Genomic DNA, 25,600 nt, shown 5'->3' on the forward strand with positions numbered 1-25,600 from the left:
GAATCACTTTTTAAGGTAAGTTTTATTTTCACTTGTTTAAAAAAAATATGAAAACTTACAAAAAATATATATTCTGTTAATTTAAATTTTACTAAATAAGCCAATGTTTCTTAATTATATTTTTAGATTGGCTATTTAACTTTTTAGTTTAAACTAATTAATTTTTAAAAAAAATAATATTGCACATGCATATAGAAGGAGATTAAAGCATTAAGTTAAAATAAAAAGGGCACAGGTAGCAATTTTGAAAGAAAAATAATAAACTGGAATAGGCTAAGAATAAATTGAAAACGAGCGGAGCAGTCCCAAATTACACAATATCCATCTATAAAAGCTGGGAGATAAGAAGCAGTCACATATTTAATCAGCAAAACCATCTTTGACATGAACCAAATCGAAACTAACTATCATGAAGATTGAATACAACCTAAACAAATTAGAATAAGAACTTAACTCACAATCATGTTCGAACAAAATTTGACTAGATTAAAATCAAAAGGAACACATTCACGACATTCACATATGTATTTAAGATTTAAAAAAAGAAGACAAAGTTATATATAGAGACAGAGAAGTGACAAACCATCTTAGGATCAGATATCCCTCAAGAACAGCTACTATATTAAAACACCTCAAGAACAGATACTATATTAAAACACCAAGAACTCAAGATATATAGAAATATAACCACAGCTCACAACACCATGTTGAAATAGCAAAGGCGAACAAAATATCGTAAAAGGAAAGAGCGTTACCTTTCTGTGGGCAGCGAACTAAGGCAAACGAGCTGAGAGCAGTGACTCTTCTACCACGAAATCTCAACACGAACAGCAAGCCAAGAAATCTCAAGCATAATCTAAGCGGCCAACTTCTCGAAACTTAGGATTAGAGAATCGTCTTGAATTTTTTTAAGTGTAAAACGACTATTGCCTCAGAACCAAACTTAAAAACGTGTCTCCAATCCTTTGAGTGTGGAGCACTGTTTATGGGGAAAATTGAGGCGATTTAGGGGGAAATTCCATTGGAAAATTTCAAGAAAAATTTGAATTTTCTTTCCTCTTTTCCAAGGCCACCAATGAAAGATGGAAAAAACTGCTATGAGACCTCGCAAGAAAAGGGGAAAAAGGGGACGTGAGGGTATACTGTTGCAGCAGGCGAGGAGGACGGCACGGGTACTGATGGGCATTGTTCACATTGTTTGCCCTGTCGCTTTGCCGTTTTCTCTGTGGCTATTAGAGTCGTGGCCCTTTTTCCAGTTTTTTGGGATGATTTCGCAGATGGGGGTGAGTCGCGACTTGTTCTGGGTTTTGTTGTTGTATGCTGTTTGTTTGGATGAATTTCTGGGTTTCTTTCGGTGTTGTGTACTGGATATGTTGTATTGTTGTTGTATCAGGTCCTTTTGATGGGTTTGGGCCGGGTTTTTTCTGATTGCAGGAATTGAAATTGAGAAATATAGTGGGCTGCTGGGATTTAGAGTAAAGTTAGGGCCGGTTGAGCTGAAGAAAATAGGCTCAAAACTTGGTCTCAAGTGAGTTTGAGGTGAGGTAAAGAAAGAGCTTAGTTTGGAATTCAAAATTTGGACTATGGGGGGTACATGTCGTGGTTTCTTACACCTTTTAAGACAGGTGTTTTCCACGTAAAATATTGTGTTTTTACTTATTGTTCTTACTTTTTTGTTGGAACACGTTAGACAATTTGTTTCACACTTAGGCAAAATGTTAAGTTAGTTAATTACTAGGTCGTACAGATTATTACTCTTATTATAAACCTAGCAATCATAAACAAATATGTATTTTATGCTATCTTGCATAATGCTTTGCTGTTTGTACTTTCCATTCATAAGAGTAATTTGTTGAATTGTAACTTGCACTTGACTCTTAACAGTGCTCTAGCATGGATTGGGTGGATTGGACGTGTCAGGTTGGAGCTTCGTTAAGGTAAAGGTAAGTACGTGATAATTTTGTAACAACCGGAGTATGAATATTCTCAAAGTATCACTACAACAAAAATAACTTTTAGCGGAAAAATTAATAAAGAGTGCTAAAATCTTTACCGGCATTAGTTAAGTGTCATTAGATTCATATATATCGCTAAAGGCTTTAGGGACATATACAAAGAGTGTTAATTGCCGCTAAAAATACATATTTAGCGGCAATTGAATTATTGTCATTAATTAATTGCCGCTAAAGATAATTTTTTTGTGTAGTGAGTAAAATTCAGATATTTCATATAGTAACGGTTATTTTAACACTTTTTCCTTCAAAGAATATCTTGGTTGCAACCTCAATCAAAATTATGACACTAAAGATTTTCTTTTGCAACTTCAGCAGGAAAATTAGTAAAAGTTGTGGTTAAGAAGCATCTACATTATTGTTATATTGTAGGTGTTTTGATGATCCTCACAAATGCAGGGACCTGGTCCCTGGCAGAGTACTCTTGTCAGATTCAAATAGGGTACAGCTGTAATGTTGTCATGACAGGTGGTAGGTGAAAAGTGCAATGTACTACACCAACAGAAAGAGCAGACGAGACTGTCTGTTTCAGCGTCTCACAAATGTAGGGACTCGGTCCCCGGCAGAGTTCTCTCGTCTAGATTTATAATGGTGTACAGCTGGAAAGCTGTCCTGTCAGAGGTTGGTAAGGCGTCAGCGTACTACACCAATCAGAATGGACGAGGTTGTTTGTCCAACGGTCAATAACTCTTTATGGTTGACTTAGTCAGCATGACAGACAACAAATTAATTCATTCATTCTAAAGGAGAGAGAGCCAGCAAGTCTTCTCAAGAACTCACCAAGAAAAGTTTACAAAGGACTTGGTCCCTGTAAGACTGCGTATGTGAAAGCACGACAAGACAATTGTCAGAAAAGTTGTCACCTCTAATGTGGTAGGTGCACGTCTTTCCAGAGAGGTAGGCTCTCAGCCAATGGGTGGTCCCAAGGAGTTTGTGTTCATTTTGATATAGTCTCTTCTCAAAAACACAAACTCAAGATTTGGCAAACAAAAACTTGGATTTTCTGTGAAAATTCATAAGCTTGAAAAGAGAAGGTCATCTTCAAGGAAGAACACTGCTCAACTCAACAACGAGACCTAATAGAGTGAGTCTTTGTTGTATTTTGAGCTTTGTGTCTTATGTGCTTACATTGTAAATCTACTCCTAAGTTATAAAGGATAGTAAATCATTTGCTTATCTAAAAATTTAGTTGAGTCGTATTAACTAGAGTTAGATAGTCGAATCTTCTAAGTTTTGGTCAAGCTTTTTACACCATTGTTTTGGTGTTCTTTTGGGTAGAGTTGCCTAATAGTGTCAACTAGAGTTAGTTGATGTATGGTGCAGCAGAGTTGCTGCATGTTTAAGCTCTTATCTTGGAGATCGGAGTTGGTGGCTAGAGTTAGCGTTGGGGGTTCTTAAAGTCTAGATCAACTAGAGTTAGTTGGTTTGGTGACTCTGGATGCACTATTTGAGCATCTTCAAATTCATGAAATGCATAGAAAAATGGAGGGTTGTATTCTCGAAGGTGAAAACAAAGAGAGGGACCAGGTCTGCAACAAGTCAAGCAGAAGAACAACTGCTTATCAGGCGATGAAGGAAGAGTTGGCTACATGGGAAAATTCCTCAAGTGATTCAGATGATTCTGAGCACTCTAATGATTCTTTCATGGCAAAGTCAGATAAGGAATATGCTGATGAAAAGGTAACCCTATCATATTTCAAGCAAAACTTGAATACCTTTTCTATCAGTAAATTGAGAAAGCTAGTTGTTGTATTACTTGATTTGATAAGTAAGCTAACAACTGAGGATGATCTCGTGAACAATAGCATAGACATCTCTCAAGATGGAAACATTGATTTAGTTGCCCAAATATCTGATATTGAAAATTAAATGGTTGTTCTAGAAGCTAAAAATCTAGAACTGAAGGAAAAGATAAAAGAGGTAACTAATTCAGTTTTAAAGGAAAGAACGAGGCAAACAGCTTGTAGCTGGAGCTTGAAAATAAGTTGTATACTGCTGAAATGAAGATGTAAGTGGCTTTAGAGAGAAATCGTGTGCTAAAGAGGGACTTGGTCCGTGTAAAAGAGGAACTTGAAAAATCCCTCAAATGGACCAATTCCTCCAAGATTCTTACAAATCTAATTGGTCAAGGCAACAACAGTAGAAGAGGGTTGGGGTATTAGAAGATAGAGTCATCATACAATCCTCATAGCAAAAATGATTCTGATGCTGATAATCTGCTATGTGTGCATTGTGGTCGAGATGGACATCTTAAGAAAGATTGTCCAGTTTTGAAAAAATATGAAGGGAGTGTGTCAAACTATTCCAAACAGAGGAATAGACTGAAGAAGGGACCTGGTCCTGCTTATGGTCCCAATTTGAAGAAAGCCAGTCTGCTTTACTAGACAAAAAATAGTCTTATCACTCTATTATCTGCTTACTAGGAACTCCGTCTCAAATGGGTTCCCAAGACTAAATAGTGATTTGCTATGCAAGTGAGAGGAGGGAGCATTAGTTAGTGTTGGTTTATGAAGAGTATATGCTCAAAGCACATAACTGAGAAAACTACAAAACTTCCTCTCTCTCTCAAGGCAGTTCAAGGTAGAGGTGTCTATTTTGGTAATGGCAAGAAATGGTACATTCTTGGTGTAGGCAGAACTTGAAAGTCTATGGAACACTCTTTTAAAGTTGTGTACTATGTCAATGGGTTGAAGTACATTCTTTCAAGTGTTTCACAGATTTGTGATGAACAAAATGAAGTTAAGTGCTTGTCAGAAAAATGGGTTGTTACAAACTTGCTCTCTCGGGTGATGACATTGACAAAAAAGAGATGCATGAAAATATATATTGTTGATCTGAACTTTGCTCGTAGTAACAATCTCACTCTCCTTTGTGGTCAAGGTGAGAATACTGATCAATGACTCATCAGACTCGGTCATGTGAGGGATCCTCTGCTTAACAAACTTGTGTCAAGGGATCTGGTCCTCAGTCTGCTCAGAATAAAATTTGCAGATGACAAAGTTTGTGATGATTGTGCTAAAAGGAAGCAGATCAGACTATCCTTCAATTGGAATATGCAGGTTGTTAATCTTCCAAAGAATTTTCCGGCTGAAATGGTGAATAGTACATGTTTTGTGACCAAAATGATGATATTGAGAAGTGTAATCTCAATGATGTTGAAAGAGTATTTGTGGGATACTCTTCCTCCAACAAGGCTTATCCGATTTATAAAAATGTGTGCATTGAAAAAGATGTTCATGTGGTTTTTGATGAGTTTGGAAGAATTGAGAAGTAAGTTGCCACACAAAGAAGATTCTGAGATGGAAGAGATGTTTCAGATTTAGAGAGATGATCTAAATAGTGAGCTTGTTGAAGAGTATTCTCTTCATGAATCCAGTAATCTCAAGGAAGCTGATGCAGATGATGAACCTGATGAGGGACCCGGTCCTGTAGATAGTGTTGAACAAAGATGATGCAGTTCAAACTGATAATGTAAATTCTGAAGGTGAGAATGAAAAAGCTGATCAAGCTCAGTCTGAAAGAAGCAAAGTATGACACTCGGTTCCCCAACAAGCTAATAGGTTGTCCAAGTTCCTATTCAATAATGACTTCAAAAGATGTAAAATTGACAAAACCCTCTTTTTGTAATCACAAGGAAAGGAATTACTGATTATTCAAGTACATATTGATGATGTCATCTTTGAAGCAACCCTTGAGGTGTTGTGTGAAGAGTTTGTTGCACTCATGAATAGTGAGTTTTGAAGTGAGCATAATGGAAGAATTAAATTTCTTTTTGGAGTTGTAGATCAAGCAAACCTCAAAAGGTACCCTCAGGTGTCAAGAAAAGTACATCAATGAGCTGCTCAAATGACTTAACATACTTGAAGTCAAGACAATGATAAAGAGAGGCAATGTCATCATGAAGTTTTGCAAAATGGAAGATCAAGTGGTTGATATCTTCACTGAAGCCCTAAGGAAGGACCAATTGTATACTCTCATAGGAACTTAGCTACAGGGAAGAAGATAGCACAGCGTTCAAGGCAATCGATGTCTGATCAAAGACATGGACCTGGTACCAGTTCAGTAAAGCTACTGAAAAGGTTTCATGTTATGGGTGCCTAGACAATTCATACTCTCATGGGCACTAACTTGATGCTGGATACTAATGAACCTGGTTCAGAGACTCCATTCTTGTACAAAGGAATCACATTGAGGGTTGCTAAGAGAATCCGAAGACACTTGAAGAAAACAGGGACCTGTTCTATTTTGTCCATCGGGAGACTTTTTGATTTGGAGGAATATGATGGTGCTGATCATGTTGGATATCCAGTTGGTAGAAAAAGTACCTCATGAATGGCTTATGTTCTAGGCTGATCTCTCACTCATGGGGAACTAAAAGGCAAGATTCAATTACTCTTTCAACAACTGAGGTAGAAAATGTAGCAAGTGCAGCTTGATGTGCTCAACTCTTGTGGATCAAGCAGCATCATGAAGCTCTTAAAAGATCTGGCTGAGATAATCGAACTGATGTTGGGAATGCTGAAACCTTCTTGAACGGATCATGCTTGAAGCAATCAACTCTTTCATGACTATGCAAAAGAAACATGTATCCTTGCTTTTCAGTTATGTATGTGTTAGCAAATTCAGTCTCATACCTTTTGTAGGTATACACACATGAAAAAAGGCTGGAGGAAAAGGGAGGTCAGGACAGATCTAGGCAATCACATTCAGACTACAAGAAGGACCCGGTCCGTTCTCGAAGGTTAGCACTCTTAACATTGTAGTTTGAATTATGCATGAGAACCGTTGCAATTGCCACATTCCTGTCATTCAGGTATTTGACCGTTGTCCCATCTTTTGAAAACCAAAATGACACTTTCTTTCACATGATACACCCTTTTCACTTCCTTTATATTCCATATTTCTTTCAATCTCCCAAGAAAATTCAATTTCCCTTCAAACTATTAGAGTTTTCCGAAACCCTCTTTTCTCCTCTCTCAAAAATGAATCCTTTGTTCTTAATAGAGAATTTTCTGATGAAGATGTTTATAAGTATGAAGAGGGACTAGGTCCACCAAGCAAATGGAAGAAGTGGAAAATATGATGTTCAAAAAGGGAAGAAGTTGATACTCTGAGAACTCAAAGTATTCTGAATAGGAGAGTGTCTGTTTAAAAAAAATGAAATGAATTTTTTTTTTGGTTCCTCAATTATTGATCTATTCATTTCGGAGGCCTTGAGTAAGTTTGATTTTACCAATCTTTCTGCTATGAAAAACTCAGGCTACTGTTGGAAGCTATGATAGTTGCTCCTGCTAACAGGGATACTAAAATGGTTTACCTAAAGGCTCAGCTTCTGAAACAGCACTATTAAAGGGACCAGGTTGAACAAAAAAAAAACTGGCAGCCCTGAAGGTTCAACATGAAGCTTGGGCAGCAAAGCATGCTGAACTTCAAGAGAGGCTTCTGAAAATACCATGCTAAGGGATATGCTCTACTAATTCTACTTCTTCAATCCCTTGCCTCTAAGCCATCCCCTCTCTTCCTAAATTTCTATGTCAGTCCTCATTTCTGTTTTTCTATCAAAACTGAGTGGGAATTGTCCTTGTTTTCATTCGTAATCTGATTTGCAATGCTTTGATGGCTGATCTTTTATTTATGGATGAACAATGTCTTGTTTCTACTGACTTGTCTCATTACTTTATGCATTTTTACTCATGCTCAGTGTTGCTCAAGTGGCCATGAATTTGCTTGAACTGCATTTCTATCAACTTGGTTTACTGCTTTAACCATTTTTTTTATGATGTCAAAAGGGGGAAAATTGTTAAGGTATGAGATCAATGCAATTGTTAAGGTATGAGGTCAATCCTAGCTACTTCAAGACTTGGTCATGTCAATAGGGGGAATGCTAGCTACTTGAAGACATGGTCATGCCGATAGGGGGAATGAATGCTAGCTACTTGAAAAAGACATGGTCATGCCGATAGGCGGGAATCAATGCTAGCTACTTGAAGAGGACATGGTCATGCCGATAGGGGGAAGAAGTTAAACATGTTTGTCATCATCAAAAAGGGGGAAAATGTTATTTTTATGTTTTGATGATTTGACAAACTTCGGGGAAGATGAAACTCCAGTTACTTGAAAAGTTCTTGTTGATAGGGGAAATGGTGAATAAGTCTGTTATCATCAAAAAGGGGGGAAATGCTATTTTTATGTTTTGATGATTTGACAAACTTCGGGGATGATGAAACTCTAGTTAGCGGAAGAGTTCTTGTTGATAGAGGGAACTGGTGAATAAGTCGGTTATCATCAAAAAAGGAGAAAATGTTATTTTGAAGTTGATGTTAAGTTTTGATGATTTAACAAACTTAAAGATCTAACAAAGAATTATACCCTTGTTATTGGGACTGCTGACAATGAAATGAATGAATAAACTTAGTGTGAGGAAAATTTGTGTGTCATCATCAAAAAGGGGGAAAATGTTATATTCTAGGTGTTTTGATGATCCTCAGAAATGCAGGGACCTGGTCCTTAGCAGAGTGATCTTGTCCAGATTCAAATGGGGTACAACTGTAAAGTTGTCATGACAGGTGGTAAGTGAAAAGTGCAGTGTACTGCACCAATAGGAAGAGCGTACAAGACTGTCTGTTTCAGTATCTCACAAATGCAGGGATTCGGTCCTTGGCAAAGTTCTCTCGTCTAGATTTATAATGGTGTACACAACTGGAAAGCTGTCTTGTCAGAGGTTGGTGAGGCGTCAGCGTACTACACCAATCAGAATGGACGAGGTTGTTTGTCCAATGGCCAATAACTCTTTATTGTTGACTTAGTCAACATGACAAACAACAAATTAATTAATTCATTCAAAAGGAGAGAGAGCCAACAAGTCTTCTCAAGAATTCACCAAGAAAAGTTTGCAAGGGACCTAGTCCCTGCAAGACTGCGTATGTGAAAGGACGACAAGACAATTGTCAGAAAAGTTGCCACCTCTGATGTGGTAGGTGCACGTCTTTCCAGAGAGGTAGGCTCTCAGCCAATGGGCGGTCCCAAGGAGTTTGTGTTCATTTTGATATAGTCTTTTCTCAAAAATACAAACTCAAGATTTGGCAAACAAAAACTTGGATTTTCTCTGAAAATTCATAAGCTTGAAAAGAAAGGCCATCTTCAAGGAAGAACACTGTTCAACTCAACAACGGGACCTAATAGAGTGAAGAAGAGTTTTTGTTGTATTTTGAGCTTTGTGTCTTATGTGTTTACATTGTAAATCTATTCATAAGTTATAAAGGATAGTAGATCATTTGCTTGTCTAAATATTTAGTTGAGTCGTATTAACTAGAGTTAGTTAGTCGAATCTTCTAAGTTTTGGTCAAGCCTTTTACACCATTGTTTTGGTGTTCTCTTGGGTAGAGTTGCCTAGGAGTGTCAACTAGAGTTAGTTGATGTGTGGTGCAATAGAGTTGCTGTCTTGGAGATCGGAGTTGATGGCTAGAGTTAGCCTTGGGGGTTCTTAAAGTCTAGATCAACTAGAATTAGTTGGTTTAGTGGGCAATAGGATTATTGCTTTGTCTTGTTTAAGTAATAAGAGTATTACTTAGTGTGGGATTAAGGTGTTAATCTCACAATTGTGGTTGTAAATTGTGTTTCACTTTTGCTTGAGAAGATTAGTGAAAACAATTTGAAAATCATGTGTGATAGGTCGTGGTTTTACTCCCTTGAGCAATGAGGTTTCAACGTAAAACTTTGTGCCTGTTTTACATTGTACTATTTATTTTCTGCACTATTATTCTATTGAGGGACCTGGTCCCGTGATCACTGGTGGACGCATACATTCCAACAATCAAGCATCTAATGCTTACAAAGTAATCATAAAGATGGAAAGCAATATCTCTATGTCATGAATCTTGTCCCTTATATTGGCATATCGTTTTTGATAACTTTAGTGAATAACAAGATGAGTATATCTGAATCTTCTACTATAGTTGAATTAAGAACTAGTACACTATTTTGGGTCTTAGCTAGAATTCTAGAATGACATCTTTGGCAGAACTATCAGCACAAAAATATTTTGCCTATTTGTATAAACCTGGAATCTTCGCTTCATTAAGCAGTGTGACGTTGTTCATCTTCTCAGTCACCCTCATCAACCTCAAGAAGCAGCCAAGTGCAATGTCCATGTATCCAATTTTGTCTCCGCCAAAGAACTTCTTACCTTAATTTGTTGCAATTCTTGAAGGCATCTTCCAACAACACCAGACTGTCAAACACTGGCTCTAGTGTTGCCTTTATGGCATCCTCTCCTTGGGAAACTGCTAAGCAACGGAATGATGGAAACCACTGCAGCATCAATTAAAATGTAAATACTATTGCAACCAACCACTGAAAAGAGAAACATGAACCCTCCAAAGAATTTGTTAAGGAAATAAGCATTAGGCCTAAATTAACCTCGCTAGCTCGTGATGACAACTTATTCTCTCAACCAATGTGAGACTCTAACACTCTCCAGCACACGTTCAAGACTGAACATCTGGAGCGTGAACAACATAATTAAGCAATTAGAAATGTTTTATTCATAATAGTGAACCCTCCAAAGAATTTGTTAAGGAAATAAGCATTAGGCCTAAATTAACCTCGCTAGCTCGTGATGACAACTTATTCTCTCAACCAATGTGAGACTCTAACACTCTCCAGCACACGTTCAAGACTGAACATCTGGAGCGTGAACAACATAATTAAGCAATTAGAAATGTTTTATTCATAATAGCTTAAGCTTTTACATAAAATGATAACACAATTTCAACATGGTATTAGAGTTTCCACCCCTACTCAAAAGAAAAATATAAATATACTACATGTTTGGGCATGAAAACGAATAAGACACTACAATATGTAAGAGGAATTTTGGGGACATACTAGTCCTACAAAGGGTCTGGGAAGGTAGAGCGTACGCAAACCTTACCCCTACCTCAGCAGTAGAGAAGTTGTTTCTGATAAGTTACAAATTCAACTGTTAACAATTATAGGATATGGGACCTTTTCATCTATATAGGCTGCCCAAAATTGTGTCGTGCTATGGCATGATCATAAAGATCAGAAAGAATAATGGAGGGACCATTTAGACAAGCTTCATCGATGTACTGAAGGATGACAAGGGACTCACAGTTAGGCTTTTCGTCATGGATCAGGACGGGGATTTTCTTGTAAACAGGGTTGGATTTAAGGAGCAGCTCACTTTTGTTTAACATGTTTTGTTGTATAAACTCAGTCTCAATAGACTTTATCTTGAGGGCTATTTCAACGTGGTTCACGAACGGGCTTGCCAATATACGTAGAAGCTTTACATTATTTGTTGCCATGGCTAACTTCCTCAACAACTAATATTGAAGGAATGACTAATAAGCAGAGTTAACACTCTTTTTTAATGAAATATGAGACAACATTCGATGCATCTTGCACATAAGTTATATCTAGTGTATTATGCCGGTTTGTCTTTGCTACAAAATAAACAATATTGTAAGTGAGATCAACATGTTGTAATATGCTTTAAATATAGTGAGCATTCATTAATTTAAAATTCTGGATCCGCCACTGTATACACATCAATTCTTCGTCAAATGTACCCTAATGTGGTACACAAACCTCTAATATACAATTAAAGGCAACTAAGATTGATTAAGCAGAGAAATCTAATAGTTAGATACAATTAATATAATCAAGCAATTAGAAATATTCTATTCTTAATAATTTAAGCTTTTAGGTAACACAATCATATAATTTACACGTAATAGAGTTGCCACCGCCACTCAAAAAACCAAAAATATACTGTCTGTTTGGCAATGAAAAAGAATCAAACACTACACATAGGGCAGGATTTTTTGAGACATAATATAACTAAGTAAAGTGCTCTCGTTAATAACTTAAGCTTTTACAGTTACTAAGAGAGATGTGTACCTTATCGTCAATATAACATACCCCAAATCGAGCAATGGCACGATTATATGGATCCGAGGGGAGAATAGAGGGACCAGAATTAGTCCAATTTTCATCAATGTACTGAACAATGATGAGAGATTCACAAATGGCCTTTCCATAATGAATTAGAACTGGAATTTTCATGTAAACTGGATTTGATTAAGGAGAAGATCACTTTTAGAACCCAAGTGTTCCTCCAAGAAATCGTAGCCCTTAGATTTTACGTTAAAGGCTATCCCAGGCCTCATGACAAATGTACTAGGCCATGCATGATCCTAATAGTTTCACATCATTTTCAGCCATGATCAAAACATAGTTAGAAACACAAATAGTGCTTAAAGTATGGTGTGAAGAGTGGATTGTGAAGTTGGCAGAGTGTGTGAATGATAAAATTGAAAGGAGAGGACCTTCTTAATTAGTTTGTCCATTTGTTGATAGATTCCAAAAGAATTCAACATTTTGAAACTTGTGATCTTAAATATGTCATAACATTGACGTGATTATAAAACTTATAAAATGTGTGGTCTTAAACATGTTTTAGCACTTATTTGACTATGAAAGCTTCTTGTTAAGGAAATATAGAAATGTGTCATTCTTTCTGCAACGTAGTAATAAAGAAAAGTGGAACGGAAGGAGTAGTGACTAGTAGATCTTTGCTGAATAGCTTATTACACAATGTCAACGTACTATTTAGCCCTTTCAAAAAGACCAAATGTAGATTGAAAATAACTATCAAGACGTCATAGTCTAAACACATCATGATCAAAAGCAGAACATACGAATTTAGCTAGACGCTTGAGCTCTAATTTTTGCCCAAATGACCTTAGCAGCCTGAGCAAGCTTATCAGTTTCAGCAGGGGCGAATTTATGTACTAATTTTGGGTCACCCGAACCCGTGGTCATCCGACTAAACTCGATATATTACTTCTATAATTATTAAAGAATATATTAAATTAAAACTTGTTGAACCCATTCTCAAAATGGCTGGATGGTTCACTGATACCACTGCAAGATTTCAACTCACAGGTTGCAGGTTCGATCCCAGGCAGCTCCAATTCGCTTCAATTTATTTTTATTAACTAAAAACACATTTTTCATTAAAAAAAAAGAAAGAAAAAGCTAAATTCTGAAAGTTTAAAAGTCAAAAGACTTCAAAAGTTTCCTTCCCACACACTTTCCAAGTTCCAACAATATTTTTCCTCTCTTCAAATTTGTTTTCTATTTTCCACACAAAGAAGAAGTTTCAAGTCTCCAACTTCAAGTCAAGAATTTAGATAAATCATCATTGTCAAAGTTTAAGGTAATTTTAGTTTATGATTTCTCTTTTTAATAAACAAACTAACAAGATAAATAAATAAATAAATATATATATATATATATATATATATATATATATATCACTTAAATTTTAGGGTTTTCATATAAAAAAATCTTTGTCATTACTTATAATAGGAAATCATCAATAGCTAAAGAATTGATTATCTCAAACTTACATATTTTGCGAATGTAACTTGTAGGGAATGTGTTTCATATTATATTATCAATTTTGAAGGGTGTGATTCCTTTTTTTAATGTGAAAGGGGTGTGATTCCCTTTTCTTTTTTATATGTGAAAGGGGTGTGATTCCCTTATTTTTTTTAAATGTGAAAAGGGTGTGATTCCTCTTCTATGTGATTGCAAAAGAGGCATAAGTCCTCTTTTTATTATGAATGTGTGATTTTCTTATTGTTAAATGTGAAAGGGGTGTGATTTCTCTATTTTAGTTAGATTTGTAAAGATTGTGATTCCTCTATTTTATTTGAACTTTCAAGGGTGTGATTCCCTTATTTTTTATTGTGAAAGATATGCGATTCTCTTATTTTATTTTAAATTTGCTAGTTAAATTTGTGACTAATTAAGTTGAATAGCATTGGTGAAGAATTTTTGAATGGATGTTTAGTTTGTAAGATAGAGCGGAAGATATTTGAAAATGTAAGTAATGATGCTATTATAAATCGTTTTCAAAATATGAAGTCTCGTCGAGTACAATTGTAAACTGATGAAATTTTTTGTGGTAATGTAATTTTTATGTATTGCTCGCTTAGTTATTATTATTATAATTTTTTTGATATTATCTTTAAAGCAATGATGCACCCGTTTTCTTAAAATCCTGGATTCGCCTCTGAGTTTCAGGCATGACATCTTTGACAGAACTATCACCACAAAAATCTTCAGCCCATTTGTATAAACCCGGAGTTCTAGATTCATCAAGCAGATTTACGTTGTTTAATTTCTCGTTCACCTTCAGCCAACCCAAGAAACAACCAAGTGCAATGTCCAAGTATCCGATTTTGTCTCCACCAAAGAACTTCTTGCCTTTGCTGCAATTCTTGAAGACATCTTCCAACAACACTAGGCCTTCGATCACAGTCTCCGTTGCTGCCTTTTTTGCGTTCTCTTCTTGTGTTGCTGCCACGCCACGCAGTGCTGGAAACCACTGTAGGATCAAGTAAAATGTTAGTACGTATACTACCCTAACTCATGTCAAGAGAACTCAACAATTTATACGCGTAAATAAGATTGTTATTGACATATTTGTACAATACAATTTTCTAACTAACAAAATTGACCACTACATGTATTTCCACATGGAAAATCGAAATACTACTTCTTTTTCTCATAATAATGTGAATACTAATGCATTTAAACAACAAAATATGTTGCTAATTCTATTTAGTGATGGATTTTCAAAAAAAATTGTTAGCTTCGAGCAATTTAACGATCGATTAGTGGACTAGTTTGCTAATTCCTAACACAATAGAATTTTGATCCATAAAGATATACTCCCTCCATCTCATTTTATGTGAGGTAGTTTGACTAGGCATGAAGTTTAAGAAAGAAAGAAATACTTTTAAAATTTGTGATCCAAAATGAATGATAGAAATTTGTGTGGTAGTAAATCATTTCATTATGGGTAAAATAAACATTTCATAGTTAAATTGTTATTTAATATAAAAATGTGTCATTTTTTTTTGTGACTAACTAAAAAGGAAAGTAAGTCACATAAATTGAAACAGAGAGAGTAATTTGTTTTTCTCTCTCCATTTACGAAATAAAGACAGAAAACAAACCAAGAGATCTTGATATATAACTGAAGAAATGAAAAATATTTGGTATAGTAAAACAAATATTATTTTTTGTAGTTAAACTATTTTCCACATTGAACACACCTAAAAGAAAATACGACAGGTTAAATATGTATTTACAATTACCAACCAGTTTACAAATATTTACATTTTGGAAGTCATGATTATCATGTTAATTAAGTGCTCAAAGTTGTATTAACAACCTAATTACAGTCCACAAGATACTTATACATTATATATGTCATTATCATGCAATTAATAAGCGTATTATACATTATACACACATTAAAACAGACCAGTTACCTAGTGACGTTGTCCACGGACCTACGTCGGCAAGGTTTTAAAATGCATTTAAGTCTAACCTTTTTATATACTTAGCACCTCTCGTACTTTATCGATTGTAAGATAATTTGGACAAGCCGCTAGCTACTGCTTTATCGATTATAAGATAATTTGTATAAGCCGCTAGCTAGCTATAGAAGTGTGTTTGGTATCGCGAAAGTAATTTTCCTTCTGAATTTTTTTTCATATATATTTTCCTACAAACCTCTTTCTGTGTTTGACTGGTAAGTGCAAAATATATATTTCAAAAGTTTAAAATAACAATATTATGCTAACCAATTGAAGAACAATTTGATAGAATTTTTGAGTATTTTAAAAATTTTAAATAATCTCTAAATATTAATATTGGAGCAAGTAACAAGAAACTTCAACAAATATTCTCCGGTAACCAACAACCACAAAAATAACTACACATCATGGAATTACACGTTTTCATGTACTATGACTTTTGCTGTACGAGACATACTTGAAAACGTTTGGGGGTGGGGGTGGGGGTGGGGGGCGGAGGGGCTACAACTTCATCTACGAACCCAATAACTTTAGGCCAAACCTTGTATTTCTATCTAACTTTCACTTAATATTTAAAAATAATTCATCAAGAACTCAATAACTCAAAATTATATATGTATCGTCGTACTTAAATGTACACTTATCAAGCATACATAGTAGGAAAGAACAAGAGAAACTAAAAATTAATCAAAGCACACACCTTATCATCAATGTAAGATGCCCAAAATCTTGCAATGGCACGATCATATGGATGAGAGGGAAGAATAGAATGACCAAAATTAGTCCAATTTTCATCAATATATTGAACAATAATAAGAGATTCACAAATGGGCTTTCCATCATGAATTAGAACTGGAATTTTCTTGTAAATTGGATTTGATTTAAGTAAAAGTTCACTTTTAGTACCAAATTGTTCCTCCAAGAAATCATAGGCCAAAGATTTGATGTTAAGAGCAATACGAGTCCTCATAACATATGGACTAGGCCATGCTCCTAATAATTTCAAATCATTTCTAGCCATGATCAAAGAGGAGAACAATGAAAATGTAATAAAGTGACAGTGTTTAATTTGAGATATAAATAGTTGGGGGATGATGGGGTAGGGGGGACCTAGAGCATTAATAATTATGAGTTGGCTCAACTTTGTAACTTTCATTTAATATTTCTACCCTCGGTCACATATTAGTCGCCCACGTTACTAAAGTTGGTTGTTCCGAATTATTTGTCAACTTACCAAATCAAGAGAGAGTTATTTGGATTTTCTCTAATTTATCTTTACAATCGTTTTTTCTTTTTGAAAGTGTAAATAAGTTTGTAAAGTTTCAAAAAAAATTCTTAAAGGAAACAAAACTATTCTACTTATTTATATTTTTAAAGGAGCGTTGTAAAGGGGCACTAATATGAGACAGGAAGAAATATTGTATAATAAGCAATTGTTTATGCTGGTTAGAATTATGTAAATTTTAATGAAATAGAGATTAGTTATGCATGATTCAGTTATTTATATATAAATTATTTTATTTTTATTGTATATAGTATAGAATAATAGAAATATATCAATCGACTTAACTTATAGATGTTTGAGTTATGTATGATTATAAAATGATAATTAAAACCATACTTATAGTATTGAATTTATTTATTTTAAAAAAAATACAAACTATTAAATATAATATTAACTATTCTTATTTTAGTATATAAATAATTCACTTTCTAATCAATAATCAAACCTTCTTTTAAGTGTTTAATTTGAGATATAAATAGTGTTGGGGGTGAATTAAACAGGAACGGGCCTAGTGCATATATAATTATGAGTTGGCTGTACTTTGTAACTTTGATTTAAATTGTGTATGCGTATAAAAAAAAATTAGGTAGAATTTAGAGGGCAGTTTGGTTGCTAGTTAGAATTATGAGTTTTATATTAATAAATATATATATAAAAAAAAAGAGAGAGAGATTTGATTTTGTAGTCATTTACGAACTTATTTTTATTTTATATCCTTTTTATAAGAGTTCATTTTTACAATTTTATTTTCTTCTATTTAATTTATAAATGATAATAAGAGATCATCTCTACAAAAATATTTATGCAAATTTAATTAACATAACCATATGTTAATTATTTTATCTTACATCCTACGTAAAATAATTCATCAAAAATTGTGTTTTCTGGTCAAAAGTGACTATTTCTATAGTATGGGGACACATAGGTCTTTTTAAACCGAATCCAACCAACACCTCCGTAGCTTTCATCCCCACTACTCCATAATCCTACTTGTTGTACTTTATAATATTTGTCTAGATTATAGATAAACTAGATACAGGACCCCGTGCCAGCACGGGGCCCAATATATATTAGTATTTTTTTTCTCAATTTATGTGATATCATGGAACAACTAATGAAGCATACACACACGTAAAAGTGAGGTTAGGCTATCTGAGGGAAACACATTTGTTTTTGTGCTTAGATGATAGCCTTTCATGTTCCAAACTTTGAATGAAAACAGGAGATCAGCAGCAACATTTTCGTGTGGATTTAACCTAAATTGTTATTCAAAAGTAGCATAGGAAAAGGAAAAACGGTAGATATAATAATAATTCAGTGAAGCTAATCTCATTTAGAAAGTAATAATGAAGACAATACGTGAAACGGGAAAACACCAATTGAAAAGGAAAGCTATTTTTCTGACCAAGTAGAGTATCAAATTCATCGCCATTTGTTGTTGCAGTTTCCCTTAACACCGATTTGTCAGCTGTAAAACTTCTATTCGTACTTCAAAAAAGCACAACTTTTGTTTCTGCAACAAGTATGACTACTTTGTCTTATCATATGAATGAATGAAGAAAATTAGAGTCCTAAACTGCAAATAAAGACCCAAACTGCAAATAAAGGAACCAAAGTCCATACCAGACTATCTCTTCCAAAAAACCACAACTTTTCTTTCTGCAACAAGACTACTTTGTCTTATCATATGAATGAATGAAAAAAATTAGAGTGCTAAACTGCAAATAAAGGAACCAAAGTCCATACCAAACTATCTCTTCCAAAGAAGCAGGCTCAAGATAATACTTATTATTCACCTAGTCAGTATTAGATGTAAACCTGAAATGAAAAATTAACAGCATCAATTCAATATGTTTTTTGTCCACATGTTACCAACTTTTATACCTTTCCATTACTTTTCTGAAACATCGAGTGCTAAGTGAATAAAATATCTAAAAATGGCAATCTATGACAGCAGCAGATTCTAAAAATCGAATCAAACATATGAGAAAATCGAATCAACAAATAAGAAAATATAAGAAGAAATCTTTTGAAGAAAGCATAATTCTTCATGTAGTATGTGGAAAGCCTTATTTTTCCCATCAATATAGTGCAATAGCACTTGCAACAATTATGAAGCATCACGATAATTTGCCACAAAATAAGATGGACAATATTAAACACAAGAAAACTAACATTCTAAGTTTTAGCAATAAAAAACAGAATACATGCAAGCACAAAGATAACATTTGGTTTGAGATTTCAAAAATATTAAAACATCATCAAATCTCTTACAAAATAAGACATGGACACATGATTAATCAATAAGTATTGTATTACACAAAGTAGCTGACAATTTTTGATAATTCTTTCATCCATAGCTACATTAGAGGGAATATAATGCTGCAAAAAATTTTCACACAGATTATTACTACCACTATGATAAGAAGATAGGAAAAGTACGAGAGAAGTTGTATGTTCGAAAATGTAACAATAACTACAACAAAATAAGATGATAATCAAAGTATAAGAGAATCAAATAAGAAGAAACTCCGTAGTAGTATTATGACTATTGGTACCTGATTAATCTTTTATCCTAATCTGAATATTCCATTAGCTGCTATCTAAGTCCATATAGTTGGTTAGCCGAAAAGTATGTCATGTGATATTTAACCTCTGAAAAGCCAAATAGAATATGAAGTATGGAATGAGAAAGTATGAAATGGAAGGAAAAGGAAAGAGAACAAATACATTACCTTAGCTGAGCAGTGATTACAACTGAAGAGTTTTCAACAGTGGTTTTAATTGGATGTCAAAATTTGACAGTACAACTAACTTGACTCCTGAATGGTGTGGAGCACCTTCTCAGCATGTGGATGACAGAGATACCAAGCCTATTGAAGCATGACAAATGAAAAGTGAAATTATTGAGTGCCTTCTTAATACTGTAGATGTTATGTCGCCAACATTCAAGTGGAAGAATAAGCTAATTTGTTTTAAACAGAAATGGGGTAATTCAAAACTAAGAAAACCTTTTTAATGGTTACTGGGTGTTAGAACAGGCAATTGAACTGAGAACAGAAATAAGAATGTATAACTTGAAATGTGATAGAAGCAATGATATTAGGAAAAGTTGGAAAACATGAGTTTAAGTGACTGTTAGTATTAAATTAGTAATAATGGAAACCTTTTTGAAGGAGCAGGGAAAGTTGTGGTTTTGTATTAGGACAATGGTTTCGTTCACGAGGGTACCAATAGTGTAGTGTTGGTGAATCATCATTTGTTTTGCATGAGTAAGTAGTTGGTTTATCAGTTTGTTTGAGTTGTATGATAGTTTGCAACCACTGTAAGAAGAAGCAGGATTGAGTGACTTACATAATAAGCCTACATCATAAGTGAACATTCTGTATCTATTCTGTGCAGTAGTTGCATAAATGTTGGCACATCTTAGTCAGTTATCGAGATACCTGGAATATGTTCATAACAAAGCTTTTTGAATGATCTCATTGTATACTACATTACAAGTTGAGTGGTCATCATCATTATCTGCAGTAGGAGGTCGAATCAATATTTTTATACAGTTTGAACTTTTCGCTCTTGATAAAGCAACATATAATTGACCATGGGAAAAAACTGGTTCACGTAAATAGATACCAACATAATCTAATGTTTGTCCTTGTGCTTTATTTATAGTCATTGCAAAGCATAGACGTATAGGAAACTGTGTTCTTTTAAAAGGAATAGGTATTTTTTCATCCTCTGATGATAGTAATGGTATTCTTGGAATAAATACGTGCTTATCTTTGAAGTCACCACTTGCAATTTTACAACTTATAACATGTGTTTTGAAATCACAGCACACCAATCGTGTACCGTTACATAAGCCTTCAGAAGGATTTAAATTTCGCAATAATATAACAGGGCAGTTTTGCTTTAACACTAATCTGTACGGAGGTAAGCCAGGAACATTTAGAGTGTGTAAGAAGTCCTCAAATTGAGGTTGATCGTTTGGTTCAATAGTCTCATCAGCAGCTATGAATATTTTAGCAACTGTTGGAAATTGAGTTATGAGTCTATCATTTAGTTCATCAACAAAGTCGTTCTTTGTAGTCAAGATAACACGAGATGTCATAAAAGAAGAGTCATTGAAAGATGTATGTAAATTCGGATATATCACTTTGAACAAAAGATCTAATGACTCTTTTTCAGTAGTAAAAGGAATGATGAACTGCTTTGGGATTTCTATTTTATTGTTAATATTTGTTTTTTTCTTTTCCATTCCCAATTCTCATAAGATATTCACAAAAAACAGGATCAGTCCTTGCACGCATATTTTCTGATAGTCTCAATTTTTCAAGTTGATTCCAAATTCTGGAGTTTAAAATACTTTCAGAAATAAAGTCTTCCTTTTTTCCACTTCGGACAACAGGAAGCGTTTGCCTAAAATCACCTCCAAACACTATGACTTTTCCACCAAAGAGTATATTTGTTTCAGTTAGGTCTTTCATAAGCAAATCAAGAGCTTCAATCATATTTTTTTTTGACATTGATACCTCATTCCATACAATTAATTTTGCATCACGAATTAAATGCGAGAGAGCTTTGCTTACTGATGTTACAGGAGAACTGCTCGTCAATATTAATTGGAATTTTGAAACGTGAATGGGCTGTTCGTCCTCCAGGAAGTATAGATGCCGCAACACCAGAAGTTGTTGTCGCCAAAGCTATGAAACCTTTAGATCTTACCGTGGCCAATAAAGCACGATACAAAAATGTTTTACCACTTCCTCCCGGACCATCAATGAAAAAAGCACCTGATTCGTTAGTAAGTACTCTTTGAAGGATAATATCATATGCTTTTTTTTGTTCGGTATTCAGTTTTTTATATAATAGCAGATCTTCTTTAGTAACAACTATATTCCTTTCAAAATTAACATCTTTTGCCTCTGACTCTACCCTTGAACTCACAACATTTTCAGAAATCAATCTATACTCATTTACATCATGTCCCATGGTATGTAATACATCATTAATATGGTTCAAAACTGAATGTCTTTTTTTTTTTGGATCCATGTTTGGTAATTTATTGAAGTCTTCAGACATTGACTCTTCAAATTGTTCCCATAGTTCTTTTGGATTATCAGGATTGCAATATACTAATATTGTAGCAAATAGATGTCGCAAGCTATAAGGCATTTGATAACATACAGCCTCTGTCATGCAATCAACCAAGTTGTTATTATGATGTAACAATCCTCTTTTTTCTGCAGATTCTCTAAATGTGTCGTAGTATTTTCCATCTATTTTTCGAAGATCTTGGTATGACTCAGGGGATCTTACATTCATTAGTAGAAGTCTAAGATAATATCTCTCTCCTTCTGTTGGATGACATGTGACAAGACGACCAATAACATGACCTCGTTGTCTTCGTGTCCAAATTTTGTATGATTTTGACCACACAAAATATTGTGGAAATTCTTTATATAATAAATTGAGTTGTTTAGCATATTCGTTTGTTCTATTCATTAGGAAATATTCTGTTAACATTGTTTTCCTAATCATGGGGTTATTCATGATTTTGTCTATGTTATCAGCTGTTTTAAAAGAAACAAATTGTTGGTTTTCGAGGTGCAGTTGAAGATGATAAACAGATGGACTCATTTCGCTAATGGGGAAAGCAAATAAACGCCATACAGCTTCTGGTGCAGATACCCATCTAGCAGATTGATATTCTTTTATTTCATCTATTTCAACATTTGTATCATCCTCCCGTATAGAAAAGGATATTTTATCGTGTCCTTTACAAATATATTTATAGATATACTTGACAACCTTTATATCAGAACATACTTCGACATTGATATGACAATTAAATTTGCATAGTAGGTAGGGGTTAAAAGGTACTACCCATGAATTGTCAAGAAGTTGTTTTCTAACCTCGACATGCTCGCCTGTATTTCTTCTTCTATAGACTGCATATGAGTTTTTTCCTTTTGTTGTTTTGTCAGCAAAATTCTTTCGGTACCTGAATTTGCAAATTCCTTTTTTCTTCATACATGAATTTGTAGGATTTAAATAACCACAAGGACCATGCATCATATGTTTTTTAACAAGTTTATGTAAGTAAGGACTTTCATTTATATCAGGAAGCTCAGCAGAAACAACTTGATCATATGATTCGGGAGTAATTAATTTGAAATCATCATTAAGAATTAGAAGAAAATGAGCATGTGGAAGGCCTCGTTTTTGAAACTCAATAGTGTACATAAATGCAACAACTTTTCCAAATATGTTTTTTTTTAATATATCTGTTTTTAGCTCTTCAACTTTTGCTTTGAATACTCGGCAAATCAAATCAGGTCTATTTTGAGCTTCATCCGTTGACAGTAAATATTCTTCTATTTCTGGCCAAGAAGGATTACAAGTCATAGTAAGAAATATATCAGGTTTTCCAAAATGTTGAACTAACGTAATAGCATCCATATAACGTTGACGCATATCTCTAGGACCTCCTGTAAAGCTTACAGGAAGAAATGTTTGTTTCCCTACTTTTGAAGCATCTCTGTCACCATGTCTATGAAAATCAATAAGCCCTTGTAATGGATCAGTCCGAAATAAATCCTGATTACACGAGACAAAATCTAGCCTTTGAGTTTCAATTTTTATGAACTCATCAATTGAGTATTGTTGGAAAAGTCTTCCTGAATGTAATACTCCATTTATTTCATTATGTCTCATTTGAAATTTATAACAATAGTATTCACGACAAGAGATGTCATCTCTTTTTCGTTTTCCTTTTTGTAGTACTTTAGCTTCTATATCAAGCAGTCCCTCAATAGAACACATATTTGATAAACTTGGAAGTTGTTCATTTTCACATTGAGATCAAAATTTTTTCTTGCAAATCTGTTCAACTCTTTTAATTCCACAATGCCAACCATTTTGACCAAATGGAAATAACAATGGATACTGTAAAGGATCATAGCAACCATAGTAATAATTGACTAATTGATTGGTGTTGCTACAAGGATAAATTTGAATATGTGGTGTAGAGCTACTATTGTTTGGTTGTTGGTCTAACCATATTGCCGCCACTTCTGAAACTGTCGGTAGGTTATAAACTTGTTGATTTAATGCAGAGTCACAATTGAGTGCAATATACAAGTTTGGTACTTTCGGAACTTGCATTAGAGATTTTAGAAAGATACAGTAAGGATTTATCTTTAATATATTCATTAATTTTTGAACAACTGATTGATCAGCAATACTTGAAGAAGCCATACGATTCAACATTTCAGTATCATCATCATAAATATATAATTGTAGATTTCTTGGTTGTTGATTTGAAGGTAATACATTATCAATGAAATGATACATTTGTCCTTGAACTCTAAAGGTGTATATACCATGATATCTTTTTGCTAGCTCTTTGTCATATTTTACTCCAAGAGAAGTAAATGCAAACATGTTATTGTACATTCTAATGTAGGTACGGAAATGTTTGCATTCAGCAGTGTCTCCTAACAACAGATTTAGTAATTCTGTAGGCATTTCATGTGATGCTAATTTAACGGTGCCATTACTGCAGCAAAATCCTGGTGATTCATACTGAAATATTTTTGCCCCACAGTATTCACAAGAAGGCATTTTCTTTAAAATGCTTGGATTGTTGGGGAGTTGTTTAATATTGCAACAATATATACTTCTTAACCTATTACCTGTGTAAATTAATTGCAAGGGAGTAGGGTATAAGCTAGAAGAAGAGCTAAGGTGGAGGAACATCTAAGCAAGTGAAGATAACTAAAAGTTTTTAGAGAGACAAACCGTTGTTTTTGTCAGTGATTGCCTTTGGATCATATTGTTGATGGGCAAGTGATGCAGAACCTACATTCAAGATGATTTGAATGAAAATAGAATAAGATTTCTCTTAAATCCTGACTTTTCTGTAAGTAGGAAAAGGGAATAGACAAACCTTTGGTAGTCACAGTGATTGCAATTGGGCTGTGCTGTTTAACAGGTGCAGCTGACGTCGAGCCTATTGTAGAAACAGTTGTAATGAGGACATTAAAAAAAAATCTCCAGAAAAGTGAATATCAACAGCATTTTACTGTGACGTACCTACTTCAAAGATGGATAGGCAACCAATCATATCTTTTGCTTTACCCGATACAACTGCAGAAGTATCAACGCGAGAGGTGTCGCCTACAGCACGAACAATGGTGTTATAACCATCAGTAAATCAGAACTACACTTAGTTAGAGATAATATTAGGAAACCTGTTTCAGGGTGAGGCGGTATATCTGTAATAGGAAGACCTTTTTGTCCAGTGAATTGAAGCTGAACAGTAGGTAGTGGAGTGGGAGAACCACCAAGGAGATTTTTGTTCCTCAATTGTTGATATCTTGTCCGTCGGTGAAGAAGAAGTGCTTCTTTTTTATCCGATGAGAGTTGTTTATATATACTGCGTCGCCTATTATTAATAATGGAGGCTCTATCCGTTGAATATTGGCGTGCCTTTTCTTGTGAGGATGACGGTGGAGGGATGACTTTTTTATCCATGGACACAGCTATAACAGGAAACATATGTAATTAGCTCAACAAATTCGGATTGTAAAATAAGAAGGATATTGTATTAGATAATCAGAGAATGTAAAGAAACTTGTGAAAGCAATATCACGATAGAATAGTAGATTAACAATTTTCATTCAGTCGTGTTAAACACTATATGTGCACATTTTAATGGCAAAAATGATTCTTAGCCGTTTGTTTCAACGTAAATGCCTTAACTTGACCGACACATATATTGAAAAGCTCAAAATAAAAATATAGTCTGCACATTGATGGGTTTTGTTAACTATGCAGATTTGGACAAGATTTAATCACCTTTGAATGACCTAAAACTG

At 34.3% G+C, this 25,600-nt stretch overlaps 2 protein-coding genes and 1 pseudogene across 2 annotated transcripts; all 3 read right to left on the reverse strand.

Annotated features, from left to right (window-relative positions):
* Window positions 1-10,057: 10,057 nt before the first annotated feature.
* LOC125819784 (glutathione S-transferase U17-like) lies at window positions 10,058-12,260 on the reverse strand (annotated as a pseudogene).
* Window positions 12,261-14,073: 1,813 nt separating this feature from the next.
* LOC125819837 (glutathione S-transferase U17-like) lies at window positions 14,074-16,478 on the reverse strand. Its single transcript, XM_049499262.1, has 2 exons — window positions 16,134-16,478; window positions 14,074-14,433 (listed from the first exon to the last, which is right to left on the reverse strand). The coding sequence occupies exons 1-2, from the start codon at window positions 16,452-16,454 to the stop codon at window positions 14,074-14,076; spliced, it is 681 nt and encodes a 226-aa protein (XP_049355219.1). The 5' UTR covers window positions 16,455-16,478.
* A 4,797-nt stretch (window positions 16,479-21,275) lies between these two features.
* Window positions 21,276-25,280, reverse strand: LOC125819838 (uncharacterized). The gene is made up of 5 exons (XM_049499263.1): window positions 24,974-25,280; window positions 24,816-24,899; window positions 24,670-24,732; window positions 24,522-24,581; window positions 21,276-23,398 (listed from the first exon to the last, which is right to left on the reverse strand). Exons 1-5 carry the CDS (start codon window positions 25,278-25,280, stop codon window positions 21,276-21,278), a joined length of 2,637 nt encoding a protein of 878 aa, XP_049355220.1.
* Between the last annotated feature and the right edge of the window lie 320 nt (window positions 25,281-25,600).

The sequence above is a fragment of the Solanum verrucosum genome, unplaced genomic scaffold, assembly GCF_900185275.1.
Source record: "Solanum verrucosum unplaced genomic scaffold, falcon-dt-bn FXZP01000239.1, whole genome shotgun sequence".
Classification (NCBI taxonomy): Eukaryota; Viridiplantae; Streptophyta; class Magnoliopsida; order Solanales; family Solanaceae; genus Solanum; species Solanum verrucosum.